Source organism: Clarias gariepinus, chromosome 8 (genome assembly GCF_024256425.1).
Source record: "Clarias gariepinus isolate MV-2021 ecotype Netherlands chromosome 8, CGAR_prim_01v2, whole genome shotgun sequence".
In the NCBI taxonomy this organism is placed as follows: domain Eukaryota; kingdom Metazoa; phylum Chordata; class Actinopteri; order Siluriformes; family Clariidae; genus Clarias; species Clarias gariepinus.
In genome coordinates, this window is record NC_071107.1 from 17205306 (window position 1) to 17222500 (window position 17195).

A 17195-nucleotide genomic window follows, 5' to 3' on the forward strand; every position below is an offset into this window, starting at 1 on the left:
GAAGCCATTTAGGTGCTTTTAGCAAGGTGATAAGGTCAGAAGCCAAAGGGAGACTGCTCATTTGTTTATAGATAGTGTATCTAAAGGAAATGCATACGCTAGAAGTCAAGCAGTGTAATTGTATTCAGTCCGTAGCTGGTCTTTCATTTTTTTTCCATGGAAAAGCAATCTGAAAGTGAAAGCAGCATTACATTCTAAAGGAAATTGTGCCTTTAAATAATAGCACTCCATTTCCACCCGTCTGCGAATGAGAACAGTCCCCCTCCACCCGCTTATTGCTACAGCTCACACTAAAACACTTGGTCTTTCCAACATGTTTTCACTGAAGGTAATCCATCAATTACTGTAGACTTACCACATGATGATGATGATGGTGCTGATGCTGGACCAGGAAGGGGAGGTGAAGGTGGAAGAGAAGACCAACACTCTCTCTCTCTGTCTCTCCTCCCCTCTTTACCTTCCCTCTTCTTCAATCTTAGACTCTCTTTCCCCTCCCCCTCCCCCCCGATGCTGCCTTTCCACAGCTATTAGGATCTGTTTGAGACCAGTGCTGACTGAATTTGAACTGATATACACCAATCATTCATCTCTGCTCTCACTGCTGGTGCTGAGAGATGCACTATCCTGAGCTGTGAGGAAGGGGGAAGGGGTTGGGGGCCTGCTCCAAGGAGAAATAGGGCCATAATGACTCCTACTAGCATGTGGCCTTCTCTCTCTCTCTTCTCTCATAGATGGCTCAGATGGCTCTGGCCCAAACAGTGATTCTCAGGGTAGTGTGGAGAGTTTACGAAAGCACCTGAGGGCTGATGCCTTTACTCAACAGCAGCTGGAGGCTCTGGACCGGGTGTTTGAGCGGCCATCGTACCCTGACGTCTTCCCAACATCAGAGCACATCAAGCCAGAGCAGGTCAGTAACAACATAGCTAGCTGGTAAACATTCATAGCCAAGTTATATTTTAAGTAAATGAATGAAATTAAACAAAAATATAAGCAATGCTGTTTTGTATTAGTTTATAACCTAGCCCATGTCTAGGTGTTAGTCATTAATATGAAAGTAAAAGGAAAGAATGCAAATGAAAATTCTGTTTTAATTTTTAAAATGATACTATTGTTAGAGCTCTACATATCTGTCAATGACCTATCTTGGTGCAACTAAGGACAAACTGCCATGAGGCATAATATTGACCAACATTAACACAACTTTCAGGTAACAAAATGTAATAAAATACATCACTGATCCAATACCAATCTAGTGTTTGGTCCAAGTCCCTATCAAGTCCAGTAATGATAATGATTTTCAAATTAGGCTATTCCTAATTTTACCAGCAAACCGATTTGAGCACTTGGGTATTAAACTGATTTATAGCCGATTACCACCCAAATGAACACTTCCTATAAAACTAGCCCTAATCATTCCACTGTCAAAAAAGTTGCTGACAATCCTATACAAGCTCACTTATTTATAACATAAGCATATTAAAAGCAGAATCATGTCTACTGTAAACAAATATAATTCATTCTTTACAATATTCAATCTAAAACAACCATATAACGTTGACTGATTTGTAAATTTTCTAAATAAAAACATTTTTTTTTCAAATTCACAAAACAAATAAAATAATTTAAACACACCAAATTCTATACATATTACTGTCCTAAAGCCATTCTGATGAATAGTAATGCAGCTAACCCTTTTAACAAATGGTAATAGTAAAAAAAATTACTAGTAAATGCTCATGTTTTTTTTATCTAGATTAAAATTCCTACTATTTATTAGTTATTTTACTGATGAGTAAATTGTACTTCAAATAAAACAAGCAGTTCTCATTTAAAAGCAGCTCAACCTTTGTACTGAACTTTAAGAATAACCTCCTGGGTTAATCTCCCATTTAAAGTTGTTTTGATTTGTTTAACATTTTTCTTCATCACTGCTTAATACCATATGTGTTTTTCTATAGAAGAATATAGTAAAAATGAAGAAAGCACTTCTACAAGCAGCAACATTTTACATATGGTACATTTAAATCATTTTTACAATTTCTTTTTACATAAAAGCACAATACGAAAATAAAATAAATAAACAAATAAACCATTGCAATTTAACATTTGAATTGTAATTTTCATGCATATTAAACTCATATGACTTTTATAAGCCATAGTACTGTACATGAAGCACAAGTCCAGCCAGAAATACAGTCTTGCTAAAATTATATAAAAACCCTTTATAACCAGGCATCATAGACTTAACCTTTATTTACTTTCAATAGACTATTAAACAACAAGCGACTATTAATTTTCCCTTGAAACTCCAAGTGGATGCCTATTAAGCAAATGCAGTGGCCTTAATTGAGTTCATTTTAATTTCTCTCCAATCGTGGTAAATTACACTGGTGATAAATCAGGGGGACAGCCCTTACCCATAGTACTGGTCCTAATTTGCAGCTAATTACAAAACTGATTTCTACTGGAAGATCAATACCAAAACGAATTGAAAATGACTTGCAGTCTTAAACACAACCTCCCCCCCCCCCCCCAAACACACACACAAAAAGGTATAAAAAATAGCAAAGAAAGAGGTTAAGTGTGAGCAAAAAACAGTGCCTGGAACAGTCCAGAAAAATCGCTTTTAATTCAGCATAACATTAATCAGACCACATTCCCTTTTATTGGTCTCTTTTTGGCCTTCTTTTAACTCATGAAAGGGTGAAGCTATTAGCCAGTGTCTGGGATCTGAAACAAGGCATTAAAAAGCCATTTTGGAAATGCTGATGTCAATGGATTCACCCCTCCTACACTTCTGCCAGCCATTTGGTCATCCTTTTCAGATGGCTCTTCAGTTGCCCCACGCCCAACCTGCTCCTATCTGCATGATAAAATAGCCGTTGTGCATCTGAGGCCAGGCCGAATAGAGAGGAACATCCGCCACTGGCCCAGTGAACAGTTGTATCAGACAATTAGAGTTTATCTGGGATAGAGACAGACAAGACTGGGGTCACGGCATTCCCCTTTGGGACACAGTCCCATTGAGATGCACAGATGCACGAACACATTCACACACAGAGAGACACACACACATACGCAAACACACACCCAGAACATAGGTTGTACACAGAAGCCGGAAGTCTCATTTCTTTGTCAGACAGGTTTGATAAAAGCATTGTATTGTAAAGCATGCAGTAAGACTGCACATAAAGAGCTTTTTTACATGTTTCCTAATGAAATACCTCATAAACACCCTTAATGACTTTTAAGAACCTAGGCCTAGATTATTGTATCCAAAAACACAATTCAGCTACTAGAGCATACGTGTAGTAGGTTATACATTCTCCCAAACTTACACAAATCTTTTTAATTGTTCTCACTTACATGTGTGTGTGTCATCATTTCTTATTCCAAAGACAACAATTACAAGCGGTTGGTTGTGACTCTAGAAATGGGGCCACATGTTGGTAATCTAACAAAGCTCTTCCCTTGGCTGGTCATGGGGATGGCTGCAGTCAAGCACAAAGAGGCAGCTGACAGCTCTGCCTTTCAAGCTTTTCCAAATCCTACTCTCAGCCCTGCTCAAAAACCTAATGTATGCACTCAGTATGCACATGGCCTCCCACCAAAATACACACACAGTCCTTTACAGTTTTGTTTCCTCTCCATGAGTAGGAGGGAGATACTAGAGAATTTCACTATCACCATATTTCAGATGCTCATTTATAACGCTGGCCATCGAAGCAGTAGGTAGTGTTGTCTCTGATAATGTATTTCATTGTTTTTGTATAATAATGCAGAAAATGATAGACTAAATATTGTGACTGGCAGATGAGAAGTTTTACAAGTGAAAAATTTAAGACATCCGCTTTGCTGTACACATGTTTAAAATGTAACCCAATTTGGCAGGCTAATGAATACTCACTACCAGCACTGAACCCGGGACTGGATGAGGTCAAGCCCAGCCTATCCACCAGCGCCAGCTCCGAACTGGGCTCCAGCGTTTCCCAGAGCTACCCAGTAGTGACAGGTAAGGTAGCTTGGTTATCTTGGTAAATCCTGCAGAGCTGGCACAAGGGCTTATATTCATTGTCTGACTTTTCTGATATGCATTGAGCAGTAAGGTGAGCTTCACAAGTTGAGCTTGGGCTCAGTCAATCTGGTGTTTCTATCTAAAGTGGTCAGATTAGTGTGACCTGCTGTGACTGACAGTGTGACAGAATACCTCTCACTGCAGACAGGTGATGTTACGTGCACTACAGAGTGGGAATATTCGATTTGATGATTGGTGTGTTGACTGACAGCGTCAAGTACGTCACCAGGCAGTAACTGACTTCTATCTTTTTTTTCTTTCTTTCTGTGGAATGGAGGAAAAAAACAAGGAAAAAATAGTAAAAAGAAGAAGGTGCTCTCTGGTCCGTGTTGAACAATTCTGGTTAGGAACAGGACTTTATGTTTTGCGCCACAGCGCTGTAACAATATCCCCCATCCTCCCTCTTGTCTTATGATATGTAGTGGTTAATGTCAGGCAGACTAATTGAAATATTGTTTCATTGTAGCTGCTGTTATTACCTCAGAGAAGGTTAAGTTTACTGATAGCCAACTGTCGGACTAAGATTAATATGCCGAGCTTTTAATAAAATTCACATAATTATGCAGGAGCCATCAAAGCCAATGAGTTCTGTGTGGGCGTAGGACAGGATGATTGAAAATAGCTGTGCCCCTTCTCAAATGATAGCTGGCCAGGGTTATGTGAAAAGAAAGGGCTTTTTGCGTTTCGGTAATATGTGGGAGGTAGGATTCCCTCCAGAAAGTTGGGCCCCTGGAGAAGAAAGGTGTGTTTTTGTCCTTTGTATGAAAGCAGTCTCGGTCTGGGAAGCACCCTCATGGCAGGTGGCCTTTCTTGCACCTGGGATGTGACTCCACTGGGGGTCTTGAAGCAGACCACCTTACGCTTCACCAGACAAACCCCTCCTCATATATGCTTCTTCATAATTAATAATGACAAAACATATTTGATTACCTTCATTCAGTGTGCGGCAATGTTTTTCCTAAAGTAAGAAAGAATGATTGAATGCTGCCAGAATTGTAAATTGCTTTGTACTGCGTATTCTCTGATATGAAATGATATTGTAGTTATTTTCGCCACTAGGCAAAAACATCTTCACTGGAAAGACTTGAGCATTAAGTGTTGCGCATGGTATTTGAAATGACTTTTGGCAGTAATAACTCAATTTATAATGCAGTGCTGTGCAAGTAATGTAGGGTTAGATGCAATAACTGGATGTTCTAGCATGTGATAAACTCTGGAAATGGGTATAAGGACTAAGTTAAAAGAGGTGCTAAATTATCCTCTGCATTTACACTGAGAGCCAATTTAGAATAAATGACTCCCTGCCACTGGATAGAGCTGCAGATTATGGCCATTCCCTGCAATGTTTTCCTGAGCTAATTAAAATTCACGCTGTCATTGATCATGTTGATTTTATGTCACGGGATTTGCATAATCTATTAAAGATGAATGATTAATGAACTCTTCATTACAAAACAGAAATTGGAATTTTTAAGAGCACAAGACGCAGAAGACACGGCTCCTTTCTGTTTACTGTTTATCCTATTACTGCAAGGAATTAGCACTGCTATTGTGTGTCAGAAAAAAAGGCAAGAAGCCCTGTTAGCTAGCTGAATTAATTCACTGTAAGGCAAAGTTTTAGGAACAGTGTGATGTCTGTTTTCCACAGAGAGTTCCTGGAGTATGTGAATTTCGATTGTAGTGAAAGTACATACTGTAATGAAAATAGGTACAACACATTCATAATACTAAATTGGTACTGATAATCCTGACATGTACTTATCACAGAACATGTTCACTTGTAAGAACTGAGATAATCCTTTAAATATCACATTAATAAATTTTCAAATATTACTATGTCAAATATGCTGCTTTTGTGATATTTTTGTCCTACTTTCTTATCAGTGCCCAAAAGGCTTACCTATATGAGTCAGTCTCATTCCAATACTCATGCATTAACAGTAAGGGAGGAAAAAGAAAAAACAAAGGCATGATTTATTCCAAGTTTGGAAAAAGAACTTGGATGCTTTCCAGATATGACTTGTCTTTTATAAAGGCCGTTTTGCACATACCTCTGGAATGAATAGCCAGTGCACATTCTTAAGCGCCGTCCCTGCAGAGGCATATAATGGAAGTCTTCCTGGTGCCAGTGGGATGGCACCGAATAAATGGGCACCCCTCTGACCCACTGAAAACCTGAGCAGGTGCTGAAGGGATCTCCCTTGTTCCAAATCTCTTCAGAGAGATGGTAGGAGGAGGAGGTGGGGGTGAGGGCTGTGCCTGAAAGCAACAGAGCTCCATGTCTAGAGGCTCTAGTTTAAAAAAAAAAAAAAAAAAAGGAAAGAAAGAAAGAAAGAAAGAAGCATGGGGTAGGAGAAGGAGAAGTTAGAAGAAAATGCAGCATACGCAGACTGAGAGAAAGAAAAGGCTGCTTTGTGCTGGCCTATGCTGCTGATGAGCTTCGGCTGAAATATATCCGCCAGAGAGCCATTTTTTAAGTGTGGCTTGGTATTCTCCAGTGAGCAGCAAACAACAGGCAGCCAGCTAGGCTCAGGCGCCTCATGTGTGGCCCTGTGACAAACTACCTGTGTCTCAGCTCAGCACAGCCCTGCTAGGCCTGGCTGACCAAATTCATGTTTATTTCATCCTTATCTTTATTTCAAGTTTTGAGCACACATGTGATAAGCAATGACTTTTAACACATAAGTTTAGAAGTCACCTTTGATTTCCTTTTTCTGAATTCGGTTGATTATGGTGTGTTAAAATGTTTAATATAATGTTTGGCATGTCTCGAATAAATTCCCAGTTCAGTTTCTTAGCAGTGAAAACGGAAGTCAATTATTTAAACAGTCCCCTACAGGGCATAGTGCCACCTCATTCCCGGCGTTCCCAAGCTCTGGAACCAGAGCAACCCTGACCATGACCACGCGATTACTAGAGCTGAATAAATAAATGAATTTTAGGAGTTAGGGTTATTGTCGCGGCAAACATGAAGGTGTCTCAGTAATGAAATATCCCCTAAAAGCTCTTGTGCAGGTGACTTTGCTGTAAATGTTGGGTTTAAAAAAGCCGCCCCATCACCCCCCTCCCCCCTCCCACCATCATCATGATCTGCACCCATGTGAAACCATACAAAGGGGAGAGACAGACATGGAGAACTCTATAGCTCGAGCTGATGTGATGTGTTTCGCTGAGAGAGAGCCGCAGCGCAGACCTGTGTTTATCTCCCATCTCAGTAATCAGGAGGCTGACAGCCTTCCTCTTTGCAGGCCTCGTTCGTCCACAGGACAATAAGCAACAGCACTTCTGATTAGTTTCAAAGTTCACTGATCTCGAACACTAAGCCTGGGTCAGTGTAGCTCAGTGCCCTTGTTTGTCTGCCAACAGGAGAGCACAGTGTATGAAAACAGGAGGTCTAATTCCCCTCAAAGCTTTTCTTTCCCTCTTGTTTATTGGCCTCTAAGGTTTTCGTCTTGAAAGTCAAGCTTTATGACCAACATCACGTTCTGTAAAATATAGTCATCAGAGCTGTTCGTTTTTATACCTCCTCTTAACCCCTTTTTGTGTGAACGGTAGCAAAATTTTATATTCTCTAACAAGTTCTCTAGTAAAAAGTGCTGTTTATTATTCGGATACTGTATGCAGATGTCATTGTTAGGTTTGACGCACTCAAAAAAAAAAAGAAATCTGCCATTGATTTGTATGGGAACGGAGGCAGTTAAGTTGCCTCATTTTCTAGCGTAAGGTCTAAAAGGGTTATCAGGGTTGCATCTGACATAAAGGAGACTTTATCTTAATGAGGGATTCTGTGCACACAGCTTGGTTGTAAAACAACAATAGTTGGGAAGCAGCTAATGAGGCTATCATGGAGCTGTGAGAGCCCTCCCAACAGGCCAGGCCAATATAACAGAGGAGGATGTTAAAGAAGATGAGTAGGAGAGAGAGAGAAAGGGAAAGAATGGATTGTTTAAGTTGCAGGAGCAAATCCACCATGGTGAATGAGAGAGAACAAGTCTCATCAAGAGAAGATATTAATTTTGATGTTTTATATGAAAGTACTTGTTATGATTTGTAGAAGCCTTTTTAATGTGCCTACATTTTTCTACAAATAAACCTTTGGGAAATATCCCTGATATTTTTGTCTGATTGATCTGGGAGGATTACTGTTGGTTCTTGACATAATTTTAGAGCTACGGTACACACATAAACCTTAAATTTGTTCAATTACCACTCATTTGAAAAAAAAAAAAAAGGCCCCTTAGCAATTCTTGTTCCATAGATTTATTAGTAGGATTTTGCTTTCGGAAATGAAATACATTTGAAGTACATTTGCCTTTGCACAAAAAAAAAAAAAATCCTCACCACGTCTGTACTGAAAACAGGAGTTATCTCTAACCTGACACTGTGCATTCGACTCCAAAAAAAAAAGCCCAAGGGTTCTGGCTGAGAAAGATACATCCGACTCTTTAAAGTAAAGAAAGCTCTTTTTACGCTCTGGGATTTACATTCACAAGGTGCAAGAGATGACCACATTAGATTCCATTTGGTTAACAATGTACGTTTAAGGTATCACCAGGCTGATCATGTGTGGATCAGTCGCCCCTACACTGTGTTACAGTGAACTGTGTCGTACAGAGCGTGTGTCCTTTACATGCTAACCTGCCAACTCATCGCTACACACACGTGCACACACACACGCACGCATTCACAGGTGAAACACAAAGCAGTCATAGTGGAGAATAAGCTTAATAAAACTGCTTAACTGTTTTAGCACATTTTATTATTATAATTATAATTATTATTATTAGGTTGAAAAAAATTATGATTTTTTTTTGGCTAACTAGAAGCAGGAATGTTAAAGATATTTTAAACTAAGGCTTATTGCGTTAGTCATAATCCTCTCAGTCAAACAAGTCCCTCTTTTTTCATTTGTTTGGTTGGTTCTGATTGAGTGCTCCCATTCTCATCATCCGTCATTCATCTTTTTTTTTTTTTCTTGCATGGGTGTGCCTGTGCATTGTCTGATTGTGTGTGTGGCTTTTGTTTTGTTTCTTCACCCCGGCAGAATCCCATTCCTCCATGGTGTGTGTTAAGCAAGAGCCACACGAGGCTTCGCTGGCTCCTTTCACTCCCTCTTCACTTGCAGCCTCGGGGCTAGCGGAACTGTTGCCCTTCCAGCCTGGTGTGTCAGTAGACGCCTCCACCCCCTGCTATGGTGCCTATGGCCACCATGGCCCCAGCTACGGCCAGTATGCAAGCCAGCCTATTATAGCAGGTACACCCTCATGGGAGAGAGAGAGAAAAAAAATCATTGTACCCTGCGCTGGTTGGGGGGAGACAGCTACTGTCCTACTCTACCCCAAAGCTAATAGCTACATAAAATATATAAATGGTTATATCTTATGTTTTATTTTTCTATGTTGAAAGTCTAAAGATAGACCTGCACATCTTGCTTTAGATTATTTACATCATGAAATATTCCATGTAAGTGTGTTTTGTGTGTGTGTATGTATGTATGTATGTATGTATGTATGTATGTATGTGTGTGTGAGAGAGAGAGAGAGAGAGAGAGAGAGAGAAAAGAAAGAGCATAATCATTGCATCAACATTTTTTAATAGTAGTACTTCTTTTTTGAATGTCTCATTGACATTAATGTTTAGATGGGCAGAAACAGACCAAAAGGTTAAATTAGGAAATAATGAAAAGAAATCTTTTACTGAATACATCACTAATTAAAACCGCTGATCGAAAAACATTTTCTGTCTGTCCTTCCCTCATGCTTCTTGTGCGCACTGAACGACTAGATTCTTGCAGCCCGAGGCTGTGCTGAATTCAGGTTGAAATGCTCTCAGTGAGTTTGAAATTTCAATCTGATCTGTTCTGCTCTGTTTCTGTACGGTCAGGGAGACAGTGCTAAAAAGAGAGCACTGATGATCATTAGGTTCATTTCACTACATTTGCTTCACTCTGAAAGCTGCTCCCCTGTATCCTGATCATTATTGTAATTACAATGTTCTGATTAGGATTTGCCCACAGGATCTTTAAATTTGTAGCTGATGTCTTTTGCATACACCCAGCAACCAACCTAGACTGTGATTATTTGTGTTGCAATGCATAGTCATTTCACATCAGGAACTCTAATGAGGAATTACATATTAGCTTTAAACAACTAATCATGAAATAAATGTAATTAGCAGTCAGTCAGTATGTGTGTCAGGCTATAAAATATAAACCATGCTCATTTTAGACATTTCTTTTAAATAAATGACATGTGTTTAAATTAGTATTAGTATTTAAGCAGAAGTACACTTTTTAGACTACTGTATTCTAGTGTTATTAACCAAAATAGTCTCATATTTGTAAATTCATAACTCAGTGTTGGAGGATATAATACTTCATCTTCACATTAATGTACAGTACATTAAACAGAATGCAATCCAATCACATCATCATTTGAATAATGGCTATTTTTAATGAGGTCAGGTTCTATAACTACATTTCTACAATGTAATTCGAGCATATTTTTGTCTTTAGACTATTGCCTAAAGCTTTGTCTAAAGGAATGTATTCCCACATAACCATCAGTGTCCCTCATGCTAACAAAACAGAGGCCTTGCAAAGGTCTGCATGTCCCCAAACCAGTTCGTGTGGCAGAAGAGCTGGCCACAACTCCCAATTACACAGGCCAAGTGCGTTTCTAGTCCTCAGCTGTCCATTGGTACAGGCTATGACAAATAACAGGGCTCAGTTCTGTTCAACCATGTCACTTCGCATGAGTGAAAACTGGCTGTCAGGTTTGCTTTGTGATAGTGTGAAGTTGAAGGCTCAAATGATCTAGGAAGAACGAAACGCTGTGGATGTGCTTTTGCGTACTGCTGTGTAAGCAATTTTTGAATAGTAAATTGGAGATGACATTTGACCACACCGTTGTTTACCAGTAATGGGTTTCGGACCATATAGCCATCTTGTTTGTCCGTCTAATCATCTTCGGCTGGTTTGTTGGCACTCTCTTTGATAAATGATGAGATTTAGATTGTTGCATTATTGGTGATTGGTGATACGTAAAAGGAAAAAAAATGCTATGTCATTATTAAAAGTATTATTATTATTATTATTATTATTATTATTAAGGTCACATACCTTGGCAGTGTGTTACTTTTATCACTCTTTAGTGCTTAGGGCACTATTCCAGTTTATTTTATGCACCATAAACTTTACTGTGAATACTATGCAGTCCACACAAACCCATGCCTTACCCCAAGCCTATATCAGCCAGCTATTGGATTTTTGTAAAGTACACACAAATATATCTAGGCTTGGTCTCAGAACCGCTCTTACAATATTCACCACTTTCCTTCCAGGTCGAGACATGGCCAGCACAACTCTCCCAGGTTACCCCCCTCACGTCCCCCCCACTGGGCAAGGCAGCTACCCCACCTCAACACTTGCTGGAATGGTTCCTGGTAAGTCATATTACTGCTTTTATGAGGTTGTTAAGTTTAAGTGAGCTCATAATATTTTTAGTCAGTAGTCCTCAACAATTGTCCATCTTCAGCAAACCTGAGCTAATTCCAAACCAATATAAAGTTCTTAAAGAAATGTTTGATAGACTTACTTTTAATATCCTGCCGAGGCTGACAACTAAACTTAAGTGTCAGGTAAAAAAGAATCATACTGAACACTAGTTTTGTTAGAATAAGGCAGAAATAAGGAGGGCCAGCCTTGTAGTGGGTAATGACAGTAAAGACAGGTAATTGACCTGTAAGCAAGCATCAGGGCTCTTATTGGATGCGCAGGAGCAAATTAGCACTACTCAATAAGCGATCAAGGCACAGGATATAGGACAGTTCCTCTCAGTTCCACTCGGGTTCCAATGCTCATTACCCGCCCGCCCCCCAGTGTTCTCACGGACCATCGATAAACAGGGCTCTCTTGCCCCAGCCTCTAGTGCTGCAGAGCGTATCTCTTTCCCCCTCTACTTAACCTGCAGTTCAGGTTCACAGCAAACAGTTAAGGGTCACAAAACAGCGGGCAGGAAGGCCTGTAAATATTTAAATCACTATCTCTCTCAGGGACCCAGCTTGAGTTTCACTGCCAGCCACCAGGACAGGATGCAATCTGGCAACAGAGTGGTGCCCTCTCCCCAAACAGCACACACAAACATGCATACAAACATACCACAACATCCATTCTTTGCAGGAAGAGGCAAGGCAGAACTGTTCTACAGTTCCCTTAAAAAGCATTGCTTTCACACTTCTTCCTAGGTGTAGAAATAAACGCGACAAAAAAGTCTGTCTCAGAGCATCTGCACAGAGACTGAAACATTAAAAGACAAATATTTTACATCAAACATAAAAGGATTCTTGCTAAGGTCACTGTTGAGTGCTTCAGCCAGATTCTGTCTCGGCCGGATTACCCAGCCTGCAAACATGAATACATTTTGCAGGACAAATTTAATTTGGTGACAGAATTCATTTGTTGGGCAAACATATCTTTATAGGTACATCAAATATGTCTTCATCAAAGATTAATTTTCATTGGTCACACACACACACACACACACACATACACACAGAAATCCTCTTAAATCCAGGAGCCGTGGGTTTAATGTGCACTCCTATTTATCTGCTCCCAGAACAACTAAGATTTAGTGACAGACCCCAAAACACTGTTAAAGCAAAAGCCATTCCTCACCAGCTTCATATAAACCCCAGTCTTTATTGTCTCATAAAAGGACGAAACATGGGGACCAACAGCATTGCTCACTGACACACTCACGACTGCTCTCCAGAAGTCTAGGCTATACAAGAACAATGTGTGGAAACAAAAATTCGTCCATAGGGGATCTTTTGGAAGTCAAAGTTTATCAAAAGAAGAACAAGAAAAGATATGGAAGAAGGCCTTAAAATTTGGGAGATTAGAACTATGGAAAATGGCAACAAAATGCAGAAGTTGGAAAGCCAACAAAACAGTGTGGGGCAAAAGATTTTAGTGCAAATAATCAGATGTGGAAATCTTACACTGTGATTTGTCTTGGTTTTTAGGAAGTGATTTTTCAGGAAACCCCTACTCCCATCCACAATACACAACCTACAATGAAGCTTGGAGATTCAGCAACCCTGCACTATTAAGTGAGTATTAACAGTACTTATCTTATATGAAATTGGGGATTTCAAAGTAGGGTTGATTTTTAATTATTAAATCAAATGTCATTTCGAGTACACTTAAATTCATAAATTAGCAGCTATTTTAAATACACACTATTTTAGCTCTAAAAGAAATACTCTAAAAGTACATTTTCCCTGCATAACAAAGGCTGATTTCAATTTAACTTTAGACTGTATTCTCTCCTGCCTTAGAGTGGGCCTGTACATTGCATTGGTTGATTTCAAACGGTCCGCTCTTCTGTTAACTTCCAGGTTCCCCTTATTATTATAGTGCCGCGTCCCGGGGCTCGGCCCCTCCCACTGCTGCCACTGCCTATGACCGCCACTAGTTACCATGGCAACCACGTCACTCTGCAGCAACACAACCATGACCCACGTATCGCACCAGTGTGAACAGTGTTACGGTCCAACGTGGCCATTCAGCGTGGCTCAACCATCTTCAGTTTTGCGGGGTCAGACTGAGATTAGGAGGGTCAAGCAGCCGTGAATTTTCCCTCCTGCATTTCTTGGACGCACCCCACTTCAATCATCGCTGTCTGAGCCCCTGTTTTTCAACTCTCTGAACAATGACTGTAAGATTTCCGTAAAGACTCTGAAAGATTATACAAAATCTATATATATTATAAAATATAAAACAAACAAACCGTGTGAAAATACAAAAGTTAACGTGATTTTTTTTGTTGTTGTTGTTGTTTGTTTATTTTTCATCAATCATTGCATTCCTTTACATACTGAACATAGAACCAACAACCACGTATTAAAAAAGGCAATTTGAGATTTGCCAGTGTCTAAACCTCTCATGGACTGCTCAGTTATGCAAGACGCGCAGTTATTAGAAAGATGAGCACCGTAGAAGAAAGCATCAGTTCAAACTCTTTATCATAATGTCCAGTTCAATAATCAAGTGTAACAATATCGAAAGGCTTACATCATGTTCTGTGAGACACAATCATTTAAAAAAAAATCTGAGTGGTAAGAATTAAATGGTAGCGAATGGCCTAAAGATAAATTAATTTCTTGAGTTAGAGTTGTATTTGTTTTTACAATTTCTTTTGTTACATACACAAGATTATAACAGGTTTCTGTTCAGGTGCTACATCACAACCAACATCATGCTTTGCTCCTTTTTGCACTATTTTATTACAAAATTTCAATGTCAATGAGCAAGCAATGGTCGTCCAATGAAATGTTTAAACATGTAAAACTTATGCTATATTGGACAGAACATCAGAAAATATTTTAACACATTAAACTATTGCTTCTACTTATAAACAATTTTTTTTCTTTTTGTTAATGGTTTATAAATGTTATAAGAAGGTGACGTGCTCTTATGACATATTACTGGGCCATTATCATCTGTACTAAACAGAGTCTTACTATTAAATTATTTTTATATTTTTACATCAACATACAGTACTGCTCGTGTTCAACAGAAAATTGATTTCTACCTTCATGTCGACACAAGTGACACTCCTAGTGCTGCCTTACAACTTTCTTAAGATGTGAGTTAAAACTGGCTCCGGTCCTGAGAGGTAGATATGCAAGTAACACAGCTTTTGTGTTTTAGACCAATGTTTCTAGGTGGGACATTTAAATGCGTGAAAAACATCCATTCCATCATCTCCTGAAAATGTAAAGTGAATGTACTTTTACCACATTTGCCAAAGACTTAGTTTGATATTTAATATTTTATTTGCAGTATCTGTATGCATTAATAAAGCAGTATTATGTTTTAATAGTAGTCAACACTGATTCTATGTGGTAATGTTAAACAAAACACAAAACTCCATCAAATGCACATTACAGTGTACACACACACACACACACACACACACAAGGTGTATTCCGTTACGTCAATGTTACGTCATTTGCAACAAACTGCTGCTTTGTAGAATTTGTGTATTATGTGAAGACAATTCTTCAATGTATATAAGATCATCTACATCTGACCATTGCAGTATCGTAGTAATTTACTGATTTCATTTGTAGATATGCAAATTGAAAGAAAAGAAAAAAAAAGATTACATACATTTGTGTCTTAGGTGTTGTGCTTGAAACAAAAGTGCAACAAAAATTGAAACCTGGCAATTATTACTGTAGGTTTCAAATGCTACCCATCACATGTATGACTGGTTGTATGTTTGGTTCAGTTTTTTCCTGACTTGTTCATATTTTTTTAAGTCGCTATGCAAATGAAGTAAATGGCTTTCTGTATTCTCTTTTACTTCTGTGTTCAATTTTTCCATTTAATTCCAGATGATCCCTCTATCTCTTATTGATGGTGACCCTATACAAATTACACTTAGGTTTTATAAAGGCCTGGTTTTGTGGGTTGTCCTTACACGTTGTCCAACTATCCATGCACAATGGAGCCAAGTACAAACTGTGACACTGACGCGGGGGTGATTGTCATAGTGGCATGGAGAGACAAAATTTCAGACTCTTTTACACACAGAGAGAGACACACAGCAAAACATACAAATCATTATGACAACAGGAACAATAGCAATTACAAATAAAAGTGTGAATGTTGTTACAAATAAAAGTTAAAACTTTGTCGTCTCACTTAGAATGAAGACCTTTCTGTCCTACTCATTGCAAACTGTTTTTCTATTTCTTTTTTTGTCTTTTTTTTTAAAGGCAGAAATGATCTGCATCAGCAGAGCAAGGTAGAGGGCATGGTCTTTCTCCCCTTGTTAAGATAATGCATCATGGACATAACAATTTCTGATGGAAACCTAAAACTAAAGCCATGTGGCCTCAACCATTGCTCTGATCCACTTCTGTCTCATTCCTTTTTTTGTGCACATGAGAAATAAATTTTTGTATGTCAACACCTGTGAGTGGGAGTTCTTTTATTAATATATTTCAAATCACACATTGTACTTGTACATTACTAGTATGCAAAGCACGAGAAAAAGAGAGAGAGAGAGAGAGAGAGAAAGAGAGAGTACCAGGTCAATGATACAGTTCTGCAAAAGTGAATAAATAGAAGAGTGAGAGCGAGCGAGAGAGAGAGAGAGAAAGAGAGAGAGAGAGAGAGAGAGAACAATATGTAATGGTGCTTCAAGTTTCTTTCGCAGCAGACCACTGCTTGCTCTCCTCGTCCAGGCAGACAGTCTCACCCCGCTGTAATTCAATTGCTCTGCCTATTGTTTATTTCATGGATCCCCTGTGAAGCATCAAAAGCTGGTGTTCTGTCAGCCTTTTACTGTCGTATATGTTTGTCATTCAGGCCTTGTTAAAATAAGGAAAAGAAGCCTCGCCTCCACTCTTCCCCCAGCTGAGAATTCCCAGTGGTAAAATTATTCCATTTAGATGGAAACTTTTTTTCTCACTACCCTGTCTAAATTGGCATATCTGCCTCTTTTGCTGAAACCAATAAACTGTGAACCCGAATGCATCTGTCAATCAGGCTCATCTTCACTTTAGCATGCCAGATGACAACAAGGGAGAGGGAAAAAAAAAGAAGTGGAATGGAATCAGCTGATTGGCTCTCATCAGCAAGGCATTACAAAAAGCACCTGTCATCCCGCAGCCTCCTCAAACCCAGTCAGGGGGCCCGAGCCCTGAACTGCTGCGCTTCGACAAACAGCTCCACACACACACACACACACACACACATATACTGTATATTCACCAGCACTAACTCTCTTAGTCAATTCATTTTTTCCCTAATTCTACCACTAATTCTATAACTTTTTTTAAACATGATGCATTTTTATACTACTCTACAACACTAATATAAAACTATTTTAAAGCATGTTTTTGGTTTAAGGTTTACATTACACTTTCATGATTGTTGAAAACTATATAGCTAACGTACTGATATGTTAAAAAAATTAATTGCACACTACAAACTATTCAAATATTGTGTATTGCGTTGTTACAGACATTAGAGCCATAAATTTGGTTCAGAAGAAGAGTCATAAAATAATGAGTTTCATATTTAGATTTTTTATTAATTTCCAAT

General features: G+C 39.0%; 1 protein-coding gene across 5 annotated transcripts in view; it reads left to right on the forward strand.

The window, feature by feature from the left end:
- Positions 1-16005, forward strand: part of pax2a (paired box 2a) — a 28595-nt gene extending 12590 nt beyond the window's left edge. For 4 of the 5 annotated variants that reach the window (XM_053502939.1, XM_053502941.1, XM_053502938.1 and 1 more), the window contains 5 exons: positions 732-907; positions 3892-4012; positions 11417-11518; positions 13100-13186; positions 13475-16005. In XM_053502939.1, coding sequence (XP_053358914.1) covers positions 732-907; positions 3892-4012; positions 11417-11518; positions 13100-13186; positions 13475-13551 — 563 coding nt within the window. In that variant the 3' untranslated portion in view covers positions 13552-16005. The remainder of the gene's footprint in view (positions 1-731; positions 908-3891; positions 4013-11416; positions 11519-13099; positions 13187-13474) is intronic. The other variant, XM_053502942.1, reaches the window with a different exon arrangement.
- The last annotated feature ends 1190 nt before the right edge of the window (positions 16006-17195 follow it).